This window comes from Harpia harpyja, chromosome 13 (assembly GCF_026419915.1).
Source record: "Harpia harpyja isolate bHarHar1 chromosome 13, bHarHar1 primary haplotype, whole genome shotgun sequence".
Classification (NCBI taxonomy): Eukaryota; Metazoa; Chordata; class Aves; order Accipitriformes; family Accipitridae; genus Harpia; species Harpia harpyja.
Window position 1 is genome coordinate 25,993,591 of NC_068952.1, and position 18,612 is coordinate 26,012,202.

At 36.3% G+C, this 18,612-nt stretch overlaps 1 protein-coding gene across 14 annotated transcripts in view; it reads right to left on the bottom strand.

The window, feature by feature from the left end:
- The window catches only part of BIRC6 (baculoviral IAP repeat containing 6), a 194,093-nt gene that overhangs the window by 116,178 nt on the left and 59,303 nt on the right, over positions 1–18,612 (bottom strand). For 6 of the 14 annotated variants that reach the window (XM_052806225.1, XM_052806220.1, XM_052806219.1 and 3 more), the window contains exons 22-38: positions 15,719–15,852; positions 14,464–14,610; positions 13,745–13,932; positions 12,799–13,113; positions 12,279–12,378; positions 11,595–11,809; positions 11,211–11,419; positions 10,552–10,898; positions 9,327–9,546; positions 8,252–8,385; positions 5,547–5,684; positions 4,628–4,791; positions 3,928–4,059; positions 1,706–1,921; positions 1,138–1,321; positions 593–748; positions 111–244 (exon numbers count right to left, since the gene is read on the bottom strand). In XM_052806225.1, coding sequence (XP_052662185.1) covers positions 111–244; positions 593–748; positions 1,138–1,321; positions 1,706–1,921; positions 3,928–4,059; positions 4,628–4,791; positions 5,547–5,684; positions 8,252–8,385; positions 9,327–9,546; positions 10,552–10,898; positions 11,211–11,419; positions 11,595–11,809; positions 12,279–12,378; positions 12,799–13,113; positions 13,745–13,932; positions 14,464–14,610; positions 15,719–15,852 — 3,133 coding nt within the window. The remainder of the gene's footprint in view (positions 1–110; positions 245–592; positions 749–1,137; positions 1,322–1,705; positions 1,922–3,927; positions 4,060–4,627; positions 4,792–5,546; positions 5,685–8,251; positions 8,386–9,326; positions 9,547–10,551; positions 10,899–11,210; positions 11,420–11,594; positions 11,810–12,278; positions 12,379–12,798; positions 13,114–13,744; positions 13,933–14,463; positions 14,611–15,718; positions 15,853–18,612) is intronic. The other 8 variants (XM_052806226.1, XM_052806224.1, XM_052806223.1 and 5 more) reach the window with 5 other exon arrangements.

An 18,612-nucleotide genomic window follows, 5' to 3' on the forward strand; every position in this document is an offset into this window, starting at 1 on the left:
CTAAAAGTAGGTCTTAAGACATCAAATACCACTAACAAAGAATTGTAAGAGAGAAAGGATTTTATTATTCCACATGTAAATGTTATCCTGAAAACTCAGGTGTGTCATACCTTGAAGACTTTGGCTGCAAGGGGATCTTTCTCCAAATCAATATCCAAAGGATCAATATCAACTTCCATCAGGTCTTGCAGTAATTCAAGGTCAATGTCCTTATCTTTTTCCAAAGATGACAAAGGTGGAGCACCTTTGAGTGATTAAAAGAATATTAATACTACTAAGTACAAACCATAAAACATGGATATATCATCCAATTCATGGATAATTTTAAGGCCTTTAATATTACAGTTCTTAGTGCAAAAAGATAATGAATGCAATCAAGTTGCCTTTTTTAAATAATCAGAAAAATAACCATTTCGTACTGATCAGATGTAAAATTAGTTTGAAGAATTGCTCGTATTCTGCCTGTATTTTCAGAAACTAATTATCCTATCACCAAAACTCCTTTACTGATACTTTGATAGATGAGTAATAGCAAACGTTTTTTTACTTTTTTCAGTATACATATATACATCAAGATTACGGAATAATTTACCTGTGATGTCATGTGTCAAAGGTTCATCTATTGTTTCCACTAACTGAACTGTGGACTGCTGGAGAGAGTCATCAGAATCCCCAGCTGAAGCTCCAGCATCTTCTCCCAAAGCACTTTCTTCCATAGCTTCAGCTGCTATAGGTGCCAACAACTCTCCTACGTATTAGATTAAGCAGACAACTGAATTTCAAGCTTTATTCCACTTACAAATTGACATCCCAGTGTCTAGGCCAACTGTCTGTTCTTCTTCATCCAACTCTAAATTCTCTAAGGGCTGCTTCTTCAAGAGGAGGAGTTCTGAATAATTTTCAAATAATCAGGGTCATATAAATATTAACTTTTCAATGCCCAAGTCACTAATTCAGGATTGACTGTAACTGCAACTTCAAATTGCATTTTTTACACACTAATCTCACTATCTTAATAGTGTCAGCAGATTCTAAGATAATAATTTAAAAAAAAAAAAAAAAAAAATCGCTAAAACATTCAAGACAGAAAGTTTCAAGTGTAATGTACATTCTGAAAAATATGAACTTAAAACAAACCTGCTAGAATATCCTGCAGCATACAAGTCAGAGAATACTGAGCCCATGCTCCGCCCCAAGAGATGTCTCCTCTGTTAAAATCAGTTCCAACGAGAAGCAGCAATAATCTTTCCAACTGCGTCTCATTTACAATCTCACATAAATGAATTGTTGGTCTTGTAGCATTTGCAATTCTAGCAAGAACCTAAAAAAAAAAAAAAAGAAAAAAGAAAAATATGCCTATTCATATTTAACACTATGAAAATACGTAATAGCTTTCATTTCTATGATTATTAGATTTTGCTTACTAGTAAACCAGGTATTTTTACAAGCTTAAATTTATGATTTTACAAGTGTAATTACATGAAAATATTTTTTTAAGTTACTTTTTCTATGCAATTTTGAAGCCATCATATCGTAAGTTACGCAAAAGGTGACAGATCAGAAAAACTACCTCACCAGAAATTACTAGAAATTTTAATGCTGCAGCTAATTTTTACCATCGAGCAAGCAAAAAAAGCAGTAACAGAAAGCTAATTTAGTGTGGTCTCCATTGCAACTACAGAGTGATGTTCCATATTCTGTTTACCTTACAAACAAATAGAAGTAAGTCTGCATGACAAGTAAAGTCCATGGACAAGAGAAAGAGTGCCAGCTTCTGCACTACAGAAATACAACGTTCATGTGCCAGTGTAAATGGAAGTGGTTCAATTTCCGGAGTTTCCTTTGTTGTTGATACTTCTGTATCTAAAGTAGAACGAGGCCATTCTGCAGTTCGACGTAAGCGTATTAAGTCCTTGAAGTGCTGCAGAAATTAAATTTGAAACAACAGTTACATTTTAAAACAAACCTCTAAATCTTTTCCCAGTGAAAATCTGAGGCAGCAATAACAGTAACTGTAAAACTTAAAAAAAAAAAAAAAGAAAAGAAAAGAGGGTCTAAGAATGCATGAGAATCTGGAACGGAATTAAGGCTTTATTGGCAGAAATTTGTTTTGGCAGCATGTTATCTCAGGTGACAGACTCATAACCAAATTATCCAGTTCCACACAAGTGTCAATTAAGCCTTTATGTTTGCCATAAAACTTATTGAGAATATGTGTTTTAGAAGTTTATTTCATATTTCCACACCTGCATATAAAGCTATGGCTACCTTGAAGCAAACTGTATACAACAGCTAATATGGAAATTCACCTTTGCAAGAACGCTGAATTCTAAGTTCTTCACATTAGATAAATCATCAGTAATTTCTAACTTTCTTAATACTTCCAGTGTACAAAGTGTCCATTAACCGCCATAAATTGAACTAGCCTGATACTTGATCAGAGGTCTAAATTACAACCTTTTTGACAGAGGGTCTACAAATTCAATGGAGGAAGAAAAGTGCTTTTATTAATCCTCCCATCCACCACGGCACACATTTACCAGCTCAGTTCATTGTATCAGCTACACAAGCAGTCTAAAATTAGGTAACACAAAAGCCTCTTATAATCGCACTGAAGTAGCAGCTACTCAAGTAGACCAGAGAAAGAACTATTTCCCAACACAAAGGTTTCAGCTTTCTCCTAAATGCGATAAATGTTTTAAGTTACTCACAGCTTGTCATAACTGAAAGTGATTAGTAGGTGAAGTAGTAAAAACTACATGAAATGCAACTATCAAGTGCACAGTAATACCATAATTAAATGTTAAGATACTGCAAGGGGGAAAGTCTTTAGTTCAACATGCTTTTTTGATGCAACATGGCTGCTATAAAGTGAAACTTAAATAGCTGGATAGCATATTTCAGCCAGTGACTCATTTAAAGATGTCTCAAGGGGCCTACCAGTGGAGTAGCCCCCTTGCTATAAACTGCAGGAATAAAGCAGAAGATAGTGCAGGAAAGAACAGCTCATGACAAGCAGAGTTAGTGAAAACTTAGGGCTTTATTTTTATACTGGTGTTTAAATTTTGGTGTGGGGTTTTGGGCTTTTTTTTGGTTGGTTGGTTTTTTGTTTTGTTTTGGTATTTTTTTCTCATAATTACTGGAAGTTGTTGTAAGATTTCCCTTTAGATTGCCTGTAAGGTCTTCCCACAGGACTACTTTCAGTCATCCTAACAGACAGTAGTACTTCTGGAACTAGAGAGTAAATATTTAAAGAGAAACCTCAGTTTGGTACCTAGAAAAATATACACATTTTTTTTGTGTTCTCTGCAAAGTCCATGTTGCCATCTCCAGAAATCCCTAAATTTCAGCACCTCATCCATAATCAAAATAATTAACTACCATATCCACTCTCAGTATCTGGGGCTTACTGCAAGATGCCTCAACATACATGAGAAGTACTTTTAAGAAGCTTCTGAGAAAGCTCAGAAAACATTCTCAAGGAGGATGTTTCTTATGTTTCATGTATTTCTTCAAAACAAATGGCTGAGGACACAGCCATTGGCATGATTATTTTCTGATTACTCAACCAGGAGAGCATCCAGAAGAGTATCATGCATAAAAGCTAGCCATATAAAACATTACTTTACATTTCTACTGGTACATGTTATCCAAAGTTTAAAGATATGACTGGCATTCCCAAAGCTACAAGATTATTAGTGATTTTGGCCATGACTACCTAAAAAACCCCTGCAGAAGTATAAACTATTTTTCACAGCGCAAGAGATTTCCAGATGGCTGCTGTTTTCAGCATCAGAATATGCTTGACAGCAGCCACGATGAAACAACTTTTTAAAATAAGGTCAACGTAGGACAAAAATGACTTTGCAGGAACAGGTCTTTCCACGCAAAGGACAAGAAGTCAGTCACAGTTTCAGAGCATCATACCTTTGAAGTAGCCTGCTTTAGTTTTGCCTGTTCTACTAAAAGTTTGTATGATGATCCTTTGTTGCTTTGTATTTTCTCTTTTTCCATCTGTTCCACCAAAGCCTTCTGTTTTGCTTTTAATAAGTTAAGTTGCTAAAAGAAAATGTTAATAGGAAAAAATGAAAAATTAAGCAGTAAGATGTTAAAAGGATCTGTATGTTCATATGATAGTAATCTTCAGTTCAAATTGTAACTTGAGCTTTTAAAATACAGTTTATATACAATTTTAACTAAGACACCATAAGGAGCTACTAGCAGACCCAGAACACATGAAGTTTAAGAAGAAACAGTATTTTTAAAGGAGCTCAAGACATACGTGCTCGGGGTCATAAAACCTGCATGGTTGCATTTAGAAATGAAAAGTTTGTTTCTTAAGAATTACCAACTTTTAAATCACAGCTTAGGTGCTTGCACTCAGGTGTACCCAGATTTCTCTAGAAAGTAAATTATATTTATTATCCAATATGGGCCACAGAGTGCAACAGTACACTCCAACATCTGTTCTTCCAGCGGATGCCATGCCCCACGGTTTGAGACGAATGTCAAAGAAGTTAGGCAGCCTTTAGCTACAGAACCAGACCTATGCAAAAGCAAGGCTGAATGAGTCCCAAGGCCAAAGTTGTTCTTCCAACAAATGAGATATACTATAAACAAGACATACTTGTGTGAAAATAGCCACTACCGTTCTGGAAGTCACCTGTTTATGATGCACAAGCTGTTTTCTGATCTTTCGGGAATACAGTCTATCTAGGCTACTGTTGCCTTTAGTTGATCTGCTCAGACTCTGAGTGTGAAGGCTATTATTTATAAAACTCCACTGGTTTCCTAATGGAAATAGAAAAAAAAGGAGATATTAATCCATCTTATTAAACCTCACTTAAATCCAGAGAAAAGCATTTACATTGCAGCAATGGTTAGCATCTCCATACACTAAATACTAAACAAACAAGCAAAATCTCTCGTAGTGTTATGCAACTATCACCACTGATGGTAATATTTCTGTGTAATTTTAAAATGCAGCAGTACCATCTTGTTTTCATTATTTTTAAAACATATAAGGAGGTAAGCAAGACTGTCCTAACTAAAAATACCTGAACAGCTTCCATAACACAAAAGCTTTAGAGTTTTCACTTTTAGAAAAGATGTTCAAAGAAAACCATAGCTAATTCACTTAAATAATAAAAAAATAAACAGACAAAAAATGCTTTTAAAAATACTGGATAAAAATACCATGGCAAATACCAAAGCAGTTACAAAGTCATACTGTTGCCCTTTCTCACAACACAAAATTGTTTCAACATGGTGTACTCTCAATTGCCAGGTCCCGGAGTCACAGAATAATATACAGACATTTTACAAACTAAAATCAATCCTGTAATTTTCACTTTAAAAAAATGAAAGAGATCATATTTCTAAGGAGAAGGGGATGTAAAGAAGCAGACAACAATGCAAATAAAAAGATCACAACATCTGTTTTAAAAATCTTATTTTTCAAGTGAATTGAAAATACATTTTAAGTATTTGAACAGCTCCCAAACCAATACCCATAGAAGCAAGTTTTGATAATAAGTGTTACATACCTGTCAAAAATCGTTCCCTCTCTTTTCCATTCAGAGGTTTCTTGGCCGTGGCTGCTTCATCTTCAACAGTAGCTACATAATCCAGTAGTCTGGACACCAGCATTACAACCCAGCTGATCATGGGAATGTCTAAAACTCCTTCAAAACAAATAGATTTGAGAGTATTAATAAAGTTTTGAAGCCATAACAAATTAGTTTTAAAGAAATCATAAAAAGCATTAGGTAGCACACATTTCACTAGGTCACAAAGATTCTGCTCTTTTTTTAAAAAATGAGAATAAGAGTCTGAGCACTCATAAATGAGGGAAGAAATCAAACATTCAGTATAGAGTTCAGGTGCAAGAGAAAATGCCACAGTTCTCTTAGTCTGATGAAGTCAGAAGTCAAAAGCTTCACCTCTACCATTGAAGCTAAAAATTAAGCAGTATTTAAAAAAAAAAAGTCAAAAATTCTATGTCTAAATTTCCTAAATACCAAATGCAGAATGACAGCTGCTTGCATTAAAGCACATAAATTAGAAGTCTCAAATTCCATAGTGTGAAATTCCTCCATCAACCAGGGCTCCAAGAAGACAGTTATAACCATGCACCCGAATACCTTCAATTTTCACTCCTTTTTTAGTGTATTTTCACGTAGCCATTTGAATAAGATGCAGGAAAGCCAAGACTGAGCTCAGACTAGATAAACCATGCTGGTGGCACTAATGACTGGCTATTGCTTATTTCAGTCTCACACATTAAATGCAGTATTTTTGTACAGGCAGAAGGGAAAAAAACCACACATCTTGCACATCATGCAAGAAAAATCTTTCTGTGCATCAGCAAATCTAAATTAACAGTTCTAAAGTGAACTCATGAGTGCTCAATAAAGGCCAGAAACCTACAATTAATGACCACTTAATTACAGTCATTATGCAAATGGCATACTTTTACATAATATCAATACAACAAAATCATTAGTACTACAGGTTACACATACATTTTCATATCTGCACACTGTGCTAAGCCACATTTAACTACACTACACTTTTCATGCACTGACCTCAAAAAAGCTTTCATTAACTCAAACTATATTAATTCCAGATCAAACAAGAAAACTAAGGGACAGAAACCACTCGTGCAAAATCACACGTAGCTGCTGGCAGCCCAAGCAATAGGATGCAGGCCCTGACTATTAACTCCAGTTTCCTGTCCACACTGGCAGAAAGCAGCCCACCCCAAGCAGGCAGAGGAACAGGAGGCCTCCCCATAACAGGACCTGAACAGGAACCACAGACTAAATTGCAAGAATAGAAATGAGTAGCACTGGTGACCACTACACACCTTTTTGGTTGGCACACTAAAAAGAAAGGAGCCTGCTGCAGAGTGAAGTATATACCTTTTCATACTTCTGTTTAAACAAGTGCATTTCTTTTCCTTTCATCTCCTAAAAAAAATCAAAGTTTTCAGCTTCTCTCCCTCCCTCCAAGTGTCTTTTGATTATTCCTTTTTTTCCCCCCTCTGCCTCAAAGTTTACAACTTCTCTCTACCCACAACACTCACCTCTCGCTTTGATTGTCCTTTGTTTTCTGACTTTTTCCCCAGTAAGTTTTCAACCCTTTGACCCTTAGTTATGTGTGATAGTTCTCAAATAGGAATTTCTTCTGCCGTACTTGATGCTTCCACCACACGTAATAATGCCCTAGTACTCACCTGTACTGTCCAGGAGGAAGGAAGCTGGAAGACCAGCAAATAAAGCTCTGAAGTATCAGTTACTTCTGCTTCCTAAAGTCCTCCGTGAGGACAACTAGTAAGGCAAGAGCTATGAAAGGAATTGGCAGCTGTGGGGAGAGTGCAAACAGAGGTAGAGGAGATGTAAGCTTGGGTTTGCCTCAAACTAGTTAGAGACTACAGCAGGATATGGCCAAGATAGAGAAAGTACACAGCAGACCAATGGGAAGCAATAGGACAGCTTCTGACACCAGCTGTAGACCCGTTTCCATCAGGAAACAAGGTAAAAGGTAAGGACAGAGTCTCAGCTGGCATTTACCAACTTCACAACACTAAGAATTTTAAACAGCATATCTTCTACAATGCTCTGCTACATGTACATAACAAATGAAGTAGCCTAGAGCTTGATGTGTTAAAAAGCAAGCATTTTCTTCAACCTTAGGGTAGTTAAGAAAACACTCAAAGAAAATAAAGTTTGGAGAACATAATTTCAGTAATTTTTTTAGGGTAAAAAAAATGTAAATTCCTTGTGATTACAAAAAAACCCAGGTAGTTTGCAGAAACCTTGCAGATACACCTAACAAACTTGTCTTCCTAACTGTGTTTCACCTCAAAAGCTTGAAACTTAGAAAGAATCTCACGAGCAAAAAGGGGCACTTCTTTCCAAAACGCTAAATTCCAAAGTCATTCACTAAAGCCACTAGAGCTGTCTACACATTGGATTTCCCCCCCACTTTGTTAAAACTTTAAAGCTTCCTAGCTGAATTAAAAGCAACCAAATAGATTTTGCTCAGGTTTAAACAGGGGGCTGGGGGGAGGAATTTCTTTTAGCACCTAAAGAACAAGAAGTTTCAGCACATTTTAAGACAACTGTGTTTTGGAAATATAGTAAACAAGCAATTTCTTCCTTTAATACACCAAAAATTGTGAGCTAGTCTCTCAATTTTCTAGCTTATAATGAATATGAAAATATAGTTTCTCAAAGTAGAGGGCTACCTTCAGTTCTTCTGTGCACAGGTAAATGAGGTTGCAGTGGTGACAGCAGGTTATCCAGGAGATTAAGTAAACTTTCTAAAACACCACTGTTGCTAAGCGATCTTTGGCCAATGCAAGAAAGCAACATGAAGACCCTAAAAATAAAATTTACATATTTAAGATTTTATTTCTTTTTCAGATCCATTAATATTCTGAAACACCCCTTATAGAACAATATTCCCTTAGGCTTTCATCTGAGACACAAGCAGACTGCTACAGAAAGCAGTACTGTGGCCCAGCAAGTGAACTGGATTTCACGTTCTATTGTTGTAAGGATAATGCAGTATTTTAGGGTGAACACTTTCTCTTTCATGCTCAAGAGGTCAGCAGAGCATTCTACTTCGTACATCTTAAACAAGATCTCATCCATTTTATTTCCTATTACCTACAATATACTGAATAACAGGCATAGAGAATTAAATCCATGTATTCTTATATCCTTGAATTAATTCATTTTAAAAAATCATGAAAATGTAAATGTTGCTGTCCAAAGAAGGCAGAAAGCCACAGAACAGCAAATATGTTTGATTAAAATAAAATGCTAATGTTTAGAATATCAAAGACCTCTATCAATAATGTGAAATAATCAACACACCTAACATTCAATGCTCAACCCTATGTTTCCTTGCTCTTATCTCAGAGAAATCTTTTGTATTAAATGCTAATAGTGTGCCTTCCAGCCTCAATCCTAATTCCAAATGCATTAGAAAAGCAGCTCTATGATGTGGGTGTATTTAAGCCTGTTAAAGGAGAAGGCAATTTTTGACACTGGGGAACAATCCTGCTAGGTATGTGAAGATCTCCAAGTAAAGAAAACCAGCAACTTATTGTGGTGTAAGCACCAAATAGGTGCAATAAATAACTGCAATCAGACGTTTACCATTTACAGTGCTTTTTTAGAACTGTTTCTTAAATCAATGGAACAGATGGATAAGTATCCTTCAGTCACATTTTGTCAATTGCAGTGTTAAGTTATGAACAATGGAATTACCTAAGCAGTTCACATGTAATGTATCAATATAGACTTACACCTTACCTGTCTTGCGGGAATATGAGAAGCTGCTCTGAATTGTATAATTCCTGCAGTACGTTTGAGAGAAACTGACCCCACCATCTTTCTCCTCCACAGAGCTGAACAAGCAGAAGGCCAGTATGCAATCTTATCTTTGGGGTTCCACTGATACATAGGTGTTTAAAAAATTCTTCACAAGCTTGAGCATGAAAAGTACTTTGCAGAACCACAGGAACAGAGTGCCCTTTTAAGAAAGGAGAACAAGCAACTATGTTTAAGGAGACAATGGTTTGAAAACATAGGAGGAAAAAGTTTGCAGGATGTTTTTAAAACTATTATGACTAGACTAATTGGCACAAGGGGGAAGGAGCAGGGAACACATGGGGAGATGGAACACATGGGGAGATGGTAATTTGCAGGTAACCCATAAAGACCAGGCCATTTGGTCAAAACCAAATCAATTTCATGTCAGTGCAAATACCCCCATGGAATCTACACAAAGCAAAAAACAAACCATCATTATGCTTAAGAACAAACTGGCACAGAAAATTACAAAATTACAAGACAGACACACCTATCTATCAATATACCTATCAACAGAACAATGTTCTGCCTTTTTTTTTTTTTTTTTTTTTTTTAAAAAAAACACCACTCCTACTCAGAATTTTCAATTTCAATTCTCCAAGAACTCTTTCAATAGTAAGTTTAGGAAATAAAAATCCTTAATGGGTATTAAAAATCATGAACTGAGTAGAGATACTGGTTTTATGACTTTCTGCCCCCCAAAGAAGCAATTTCTGCTTCCCCTCCCCACTTCTAACTACCTAATCCACCCCCAGTGTTGCACAAACTTCGATGCTCACAGATCCTTCCACAAGCTGATTCTACCTATGAAAACAACATGAGTATTCTGCCTGGGCAGTCTTTTGTTACTTCAGCAAACTGAATCAGCCCACAGAAGGATCAGATGACTCTCTGAACAAAGGAATATGCAGCCAGGACTATGGGAAAGGGAGAAGGACCTCAACATCCTCTCCTATCCTTTTTGGGAGCTGGAAGTGGTTAGGTCAGCTCGGTGCCACTGGTGAAACTTTACACTGTATGTTACCAGCTACTAAAATCATAGTAAAATATATCTGAACATAGATTAAAAGCTTTATAGCGGGGAAGTATAGATCAGGAAATAGAAACACTTGCAAATTGTTTCTACTAACATGACAAAAATACCAAAACCTCAAAAAATACTAACCATTGGAAGAATGAAGCAAACTAAGCAAAGTATCCAGTAAGTATCTAATGATGGTGCGTAACTGTTCTGTGGATGACATCTGAATCAACTCTTTTGGATCAGATTGCTCTTTCAGTGTTTTCCTGCTTGCACCTAAAGCTACTTTGAGCCTCTGAACAGCATGGTGAGCCAAGTTGAGTTGAAGCTGTAGCTGAATGCAGTCCTGGTAAGCAGAAAATACTCTGCTATCTTCTTCTACTGCCTTGTCCGGCTTTCGTAAAAAGTACTGGGCATTGTTAGCACTATTGAGTGGTGGCAGGTCAATACTCTGCAGAAGGATTTCTAACCGATGACAGGCCAAATTGTACCTAAAAGGAAACATTCCAACAGATAATTCAAATAGACATTAGCAATAGCAATACATTTGACAGTCACCCTGCCAGAATACGACTTCTGACCTATTTTGAATTCACTGTTAAAAGAGATATTGAAAAAAAAAATACAGTGTAGTCTTTGTTACTGCTATAAAGATACTCACTGTAACAACTCTACAACAAAGGCAGAGTTTTCTTTGGTCTGAAGAATGTAATGGGAAGAAAAAACCAAAAACTCTAACATTACAATATCCCAGTGTTTTAAGTTAAAATAACTAGTAAGTACACATATTTTTTTCTTCTAACCTGCATTGTATGTCTTCTTGCAATGCAATCATCATTGCCAAATGTTGGTCAATTTCTGGCTGATTTGCAGCTTCACCTTCTCCTCTGAGGGGATCGTGCATTAGTTTCAGCTCATTTTCAAAGGGTAAGATATAGGTATGGCCATAATAAAATCCTAATGGGATTTTTGCTCTGGCATTTGTGCTACCATATCGACCAATAACAGTGATCTGAAAGAGAACGGAACTATACTGTAACACAATTGTATCAAACAGGCAAAATAAACACCAAGTCAAAAATTCTTAGCCAACTAAAGTTTGATCTGAAGACAACTTAAGAGAAAGTTCACATACTAACAAAGATCAAGAGTTTAAAAGATAGAGTATGCAGTCTATCTCCTTTTACCTTCATAAACCTGCAAACTGGGGGCGGCAACAAGTCATGTAAAATAAGTGAATGTGTGCTAATATCAGTAGCCACTACCAGCCGCCTTCCATCCACTTCTTCTCCTAAAGTCCAGATGTCAATTGACAAAGAAGCCAAATCTCCACAAGTGGGAATCAATACATCTGTCAGCAATATAGGTCTTCCAAAATCTAAAGTCACGAATCTTCTTGCTCCTAGGGGAAAAACACAGGATTGCCTAAAATACCAGTGTGCTAACCAGTGAAGAGATGTTACTTCTCAAATAATAAAGCCATTGTTTATATATTGCTCAAAAGGTATATATTTCAGGTTAAACATAGCTGCACAATCTCAGAAGCTCTCACTACAGCTTGCACCCTTTGAAAACAAAATTGTGGCTTCAACTTAATTTAAGTTGTTATGGTTTTTACGCATTATTTCAGAACAGGTGCTCTGTGCAGAGACCCAACATATTCCCCCAGCCCCAGGATTTTTCAACTTGACAAACATCACTGAATGTTGAGTCTTAAACTTCCAGATACAACAGAAATGCAAACTGAGAAATATATTTTCTTTGGAAAGCCAAGTGAGACTGCAGCTAAGCAACTTACTTAAGACCCTGGAAAATATTCCACTTCTTATTAGAAAACGTGTCAAAATTATTATTAGGAATTCTGGTTTTACCTGAGTGCATTCGCTCTATAATAATTGACTGATGAGGTGGAGGTTGAAGAAAATGCGAAGCGTGAGATATTGCAAGAGCAAGACCGGATCCAAGTGGATTCTGAGGAGTGGGAAAACATCAGTAAAATTAAGTCATTAAAATCTATGCATTTATAATAAGCTGTTCTTTAAAAAAGACTGTAAGAAAACCTCTTGTGATTTAAAGATGCATGATTTTGAAGACACCTCACTACATTTAGATTTGAGCATGAATCATCAAAATATATCAACTACTAAGTTCAAAGGATTAATTACTCCTTATACAGTTAAGCTAGCTCCAATTAAAAGAAAACATCTGAGGTACTGTAACAACTCTATCTTGCTTTCATAAGTCTTCCTTTTCAAATAGCCTGAATTTAGTGATATAGTTTTCACATCTCATCCAAATGAACAGGTATTTACTAGCACTCAAGTACAAATTAGTTCCTGATAAGGCTGACAGCATCTTGCTTCTATAAGAAAAACAAACAAAAATAATTACCGTTCTAGACTTGCTTGTATTTTTGTTATGTGCTGCAAGGTTAACTGTTGGGGGATCAATGACTGAACCAGGGAAAAGCTGAGCAAGCTCTGCATTAATAACAGCAGAAACTGCCTCATTAGGTGGAGTCAAAGGTGGAGTCATGAACAGAGGAGTTGTTTTTGGTGTGGGCGGAATGACATCTGAAGGATGGATGAAGAACCCTGGGGCTGCTACTGGATTAGAAGGCACAGAGTTGTGAACAGGACCAACTGCTGATGCTGCTGCTGCCGCCGCTGCTGTTGTCTGATGCAGTTTTGCTTCCAGCTTGGCTTTCTGCGGGGAAAATGAAAGCAGTGTATGTAGCAGATAATACTGCTTGTGAACACAGTAGTAGTATTGAACTACAAGTTCAACTTTTATTATAAAACTAGATTTAATAAATCCAAACCACCTTCGACATAAGCATGTTAGATGTCCAACTGTAAGTTGAAAAATGAAACTCTATTCAATTTGATCTTGCTGAAGAACATGAGTAATTAATTGGAGTAATCAAAAAATAATAAAAAAACCCTACAACTGAACAGCAAAGTAGAGTCAACACAGCCAAGTTTCATACTGACAATGGCTTTATGACTGGGACTTCCCTGTGTCAGCAATTGTGCTTTTCATTTCAGTGGGCTTTTCCAACTTCAGACTGATACACTTATGTATTAAGACTTAGTTTTGATTACAAACTCCCAACCCACCCTCAAAATACACAAAAACAAAGTCTGAAAAACCAACGCAGCATGGGAGACGCTCTCAGCATTTTGCTTAATAAAAGTGACCCTCAGTGCAGAGCCATTCCTTCCTCAAATACACTATGGAGAAAAAAAAGGGGGGGGGGGGCAACTAGCTCTGCAACTACTTTCTCAGCTTTTGAAGTTTAGAGACAGCATTAAAATATAGCCAAATAGCCTCCAACCTGTTGCTGAAGCTTCAAAAGCTGCTGCTGTTTCTCTTGCAGCACCTGGAGCTGTTGCTCAGCTGAGGCCATTGCATGAGAGAGAGACTGCAAAGCTACCTGGGCTGCTGAACTCAGTGCTGTAGAGGCTTCCCCAACCGTTCCAGAAGAGAGGCCACCAACTGCTGGGGTAACCCCAAAGGTACTCACTGGCATGAAACAAACAAAAACCCAAACAAAACAAAAACATGTATGTAGAAAAGTAATTATAAAACACACCTCTAATTTTATTCCTTACTAATTGTTAAGAGCAAGGTAAAAACAAGAGAGATACCTCCTTTTTATCCAGTTCTTGCTACAAAGTAACATCATCTTGAATTACAAAGTATATGGTTTATAGACTATGCACACTCATCATACATGCAACATTTTCATTACAGAAGAGCCACCTAATGCCCTGAAATTCTGTCACCACATAAGGCCGCAAGGTAAAGATGCAAGCTTGTATGTTATACTCTCCGATAGAAACAAATTGATTCAAATTAATAAATTTGGAATCCAGTTTGTTAAGTTCTAAGAAGTTTAACTTCATATATAGACCTATTTAAAAAAAAACCCAAACTTTTCAACAATTATAAAACTACAGGCAATCTGTTTGTCAAACAGTGCTCATTATGTCCAATTAATAATATAATGTTGTAGAACTATACCAAGTAGAAAAAATGAAAAATTGTATATACCAGTAAACGTACTTGCATCGTCCCTTTCTATTCTAGTTCCATCACTTGTTGAAACACAGGTAAAGTGCAGAGGTTCAACTTCCAGAAGTCCAGTAAGGGAAGTAAAACTACCTTCAGCAGCTGCACAGCTACTTATTTTCCCATTTCCTGAAAAAGAAATAAATATCTGCACAATCAGCTAATGTTTTCTTGATAGCGACATTTCAAGTCATGAAGAGTCAAAAGGGACAACTAAATATAATCCACATTTTATTACTTTGCATTGTGGAATAAACACCATAACACTGTCACATCCACAATATAAATGGAAGTATATTTTAAAATGGATAATGTTGCCAAATTTGAACAGAGTTATCTTAATAGGTCAAGCTATCAAATGTGACAACAGAAGCATAGCGTAACCTTTTTAATCCAGAAATAAATTATATATGGATACTCTATTCTTTCTACACTGTGAGAAAATTAGCTTGCAAAAATACACTGATGTTACTGAAAGGAAGAGAAAGAAAATAACAGACTTACTAAGATCATACCACAAGTTACTATAAAAACTAGACTATTATTCAATATCCTAAAAAATTCAGTGTTGTATGGAGGGAGGGGTGGGAAGGAGATGGACAAGAGCATACGAGAAAAGGATAGGAGTCACTATGACTGATGAATATGCTTGCTACGAAAAGAATTTACTGACAGGTAAAAATTGTCTCATTCTTAGGACATTCCATGGCCTAAAGATTCACTTATGAACTAACCTGAGAGAACACATACTAATATGTTTTTAAGGTATTTTAATGCCTCTGAAACAGAAAAAAACCCCTCATTAAATCTGTAATATTTAAGTAGAGAGTGCCATGTGGCAGCTTCCCAACTTCAGAAAAATCCATTTAGGTTTCTCTGCCTATGAGATGGTTGCTAGTCTAAATGAGTAATAACATATCTCAGGGAAGCTGCTCAATAGAAGTGACGGATGCTTCCTAGATGACTCTGACCCAGGGAATGATAGCAGCCTTACTGTTTAATCTCTAGCCTTTTGTTAGATCTTCTGCAGCATAAGAAAAGAACAGATTCCAGAAAGAGGCTTTTTTCTTGCCCTAAGGGCAATGTAAGAGATCTCTTGAAGCAAGAGAGTATCTTGAACTTCATTATGTACAGCTATAAAACAGATGGAAATTATAAAACCACATCTTCACTAAATGAAGAGAGTATAATAGAATTACCAATTCTTCCACAATAGATTACTGTTAAACATACATACCTGACAGAACATCAGACAAATCAATTTCATCTGACTGTACTCCAATGCTGCTGTTGTATACATTTTTACAGGAAGAGCCACTTATTTCCAAATCAAACAGAACTGGATCAAAAGGCGAACTATATAATCCATATCTGCAAATGGAATAAGACAAACAGCACTATTCAAACAATAAGAATCTATATAAAATTATTTACAGAAAAAAGCCAAGTATTTCATCATCAGGATTTATTATACTCCAAACTATTATTTTCATTCAATTGACATATCTTAGAAATTACCATTTACTTATATTTCATTAAAGTAATTTATTAGGTGACCTTTTCAAACAGCTTATGGTGCTAAATAAGTAACTCTTTGTTACTAGTTTTGAAGATGTAATACTGTCCTGCAAACATGACACGTAATCACATTCAGACGTGGAAACTAGAACTACAAACCTTAGACAATTAGCCACAGCAACATGCATGCCTGCACATGGTAAATCAGACATTTATCTGAAGTCAATAAAAACACGGTACTGTTTTCCAAAACAGCAAAACAAATTCCACCTCAGCTTGTTCTTCCAGCTGAAGTAAGAAGAAAAGAGGAAATGCTGCTGGGGATTACCAATCAACACTTAGGAGTACTTTAAATATCTCAACAGAAAAAAATCTCATTAATCCTACTCTGGCAGTACCACAAGGGGAAGAAATAATACAGTCACTCAGGTGACAAGGTGGTCTCAAAACAATTAAGGTTTTATAAGCCAAGAAAAAGGAAAATCCAAAGTAATTACAAAATCAGTGTTGGGTTTTTTGTGTGCCAATACCTATTACCAGCAACTGACAAGAGGGAAAAGCAAAAAAAAAAAAAAAAAAAAAAAAGGAAATCAGGCCAAATTATTAAGCAGGAGTAGAAAGAAAAAATGCTTCTGTGCAGGTAGAAAAGTGAGAAACTTCACACTTCGACTGGCAAGAGCCAGAACTGGCAAGAGCCAGAACAAATATTAAGTATTTCCATGAACAAACACACCAGCAGCAACAGGAAGTTCCTCCACCCCCTTTTCCTTCTCCCTCTGAGCAGCTTCTCTGTTCTTTAGCAGGCAAGGAAAGCCCCCAACAGGTAATGCTGAGAAGGCTGGAGTGTTTAAATATCTTTTTTGATCAAGTAGTCACAAAAGGATAAATGTCTACACGAATACTACAACACCAGCAACAAGGTAGAACAGGTTCTAGACTTCTCTGAATGTTAAAATGCCTCCATGTTGGCTGGGCTCAATGCTTTTTGCCACACAATACTAAGACTGTAACTAGTCAGAAAATGACGTTATACAAAAGGGCAATAATTGCTACCCATCTTCAAAAAAAACCCCCAAAACCCCATACATTCCCCAACGAAGTTACTTACAAGCATGTACAAGGTAGCAAATTTAAAATGACAACTTTATACTAAGAAAAATACATATTGGTTGAATCTAGGTTGCTCTCTACAAGCATGTACTACACAGAAACAGTGCATACTGCACATCTAGCAAGACTGACATGTTTGCTGCATGACCTTTCTTCATAAGCAAAGCAAGACAATGTGCTACTGTAAAGTGGCTACTAAAACACACAAAAATGCTCAGACAAAATTCAGTAAGGTACCTTCACAGCCTGTTTTAGACCTCAGATTTACAAACTCACTAAATTAGGTCAGCTCAACATTAACACTGATTACTTGCACAATTTAAGTGAGGAGTTCGATTTATTAAGTAAGCAGGTGATAAAACCTAAAAAGGGGTTGCCAGAGCTTTGTAGAATGGGATCAGAATTTGAATGTATTGTAGAGAGTTAAATATATTCTGTCCAACCCAGAGTTATTTCAATAAGCATAGTGCCTTTTACTGATCCTTCAGCAGGAATGACCAGGTTCACAGTTTTCAGCTGCATTGGCAACACTTTTCAGAAAAGGATACAGAAGTTACATCAAGAAAAAACAAAGAATGAATCAACAATGCCACATAAAAAAAACCATCACCCTATTAATCTACGCAGTAATAAATATAAACTATTAGAAATAACTCTTCTGCTTCACTCAGAGATCTCAACTGGAATAATGTTTACAATATTGTGTACCACAGTTCAAGGCAGATGAGGACCAAAGAAAACAGCTCAAGGAAATGCTTTAAGAACAACTACAGATCTAGAGAATGTGATCAAGATACATACATCCTCTAGACATCCAAGATTTGTTAGGAATGAAATAATCTGCTCTTTATCACCAAGGTGGACAGGACACAAACATTAAAAGGCTTTAGTTGCAGCAAGGGAGTTTTCAGATTAAACACGGGCAGAAAGAGACAGTTCATGTGTTAATGGTAAGAATAATGAAGCCATGTAATAGCTTACAATATTTAGAATAATTAAATTCCACAACTACTTTAATCAGGTGCTTTCAAGAACAGGCTGGAGAAATTAGTCAGATTTGCTAGAGACAAACCAACCTGCTTTGTTGTAGGACAGCCTAAAATACTGTCTGAAATCCCCTTTTTGTTGTTCTCTGAACTGCAAGTCATGTAACACACCCATCTGGCCTTATTCTTGCAAGTTTTACTTGCTTTATTTTGGCACATGATAGTAAAATGAGTACAACTCTGCCTTAAGACAACATGAATGTGCAGATCCTTTAAGCAGACATCTGTTTTTATTTGATTACTAAATGTTAGGCTATTATACCTGGGAACAATGACAAAGAAGAAAAAAACAATACTAGAAACTCTGCAACACAAATGCACACAAATAGATTAAAAAACAACTCACGGAGAGAGAAGGGAAAAAGAGTAAAGCAATGGCTGCCTACTAACTAATATATTTTTTTAAAAAAATATATATATTAATACTTACCTTCTACATAAAAAAACAAAGACAGAA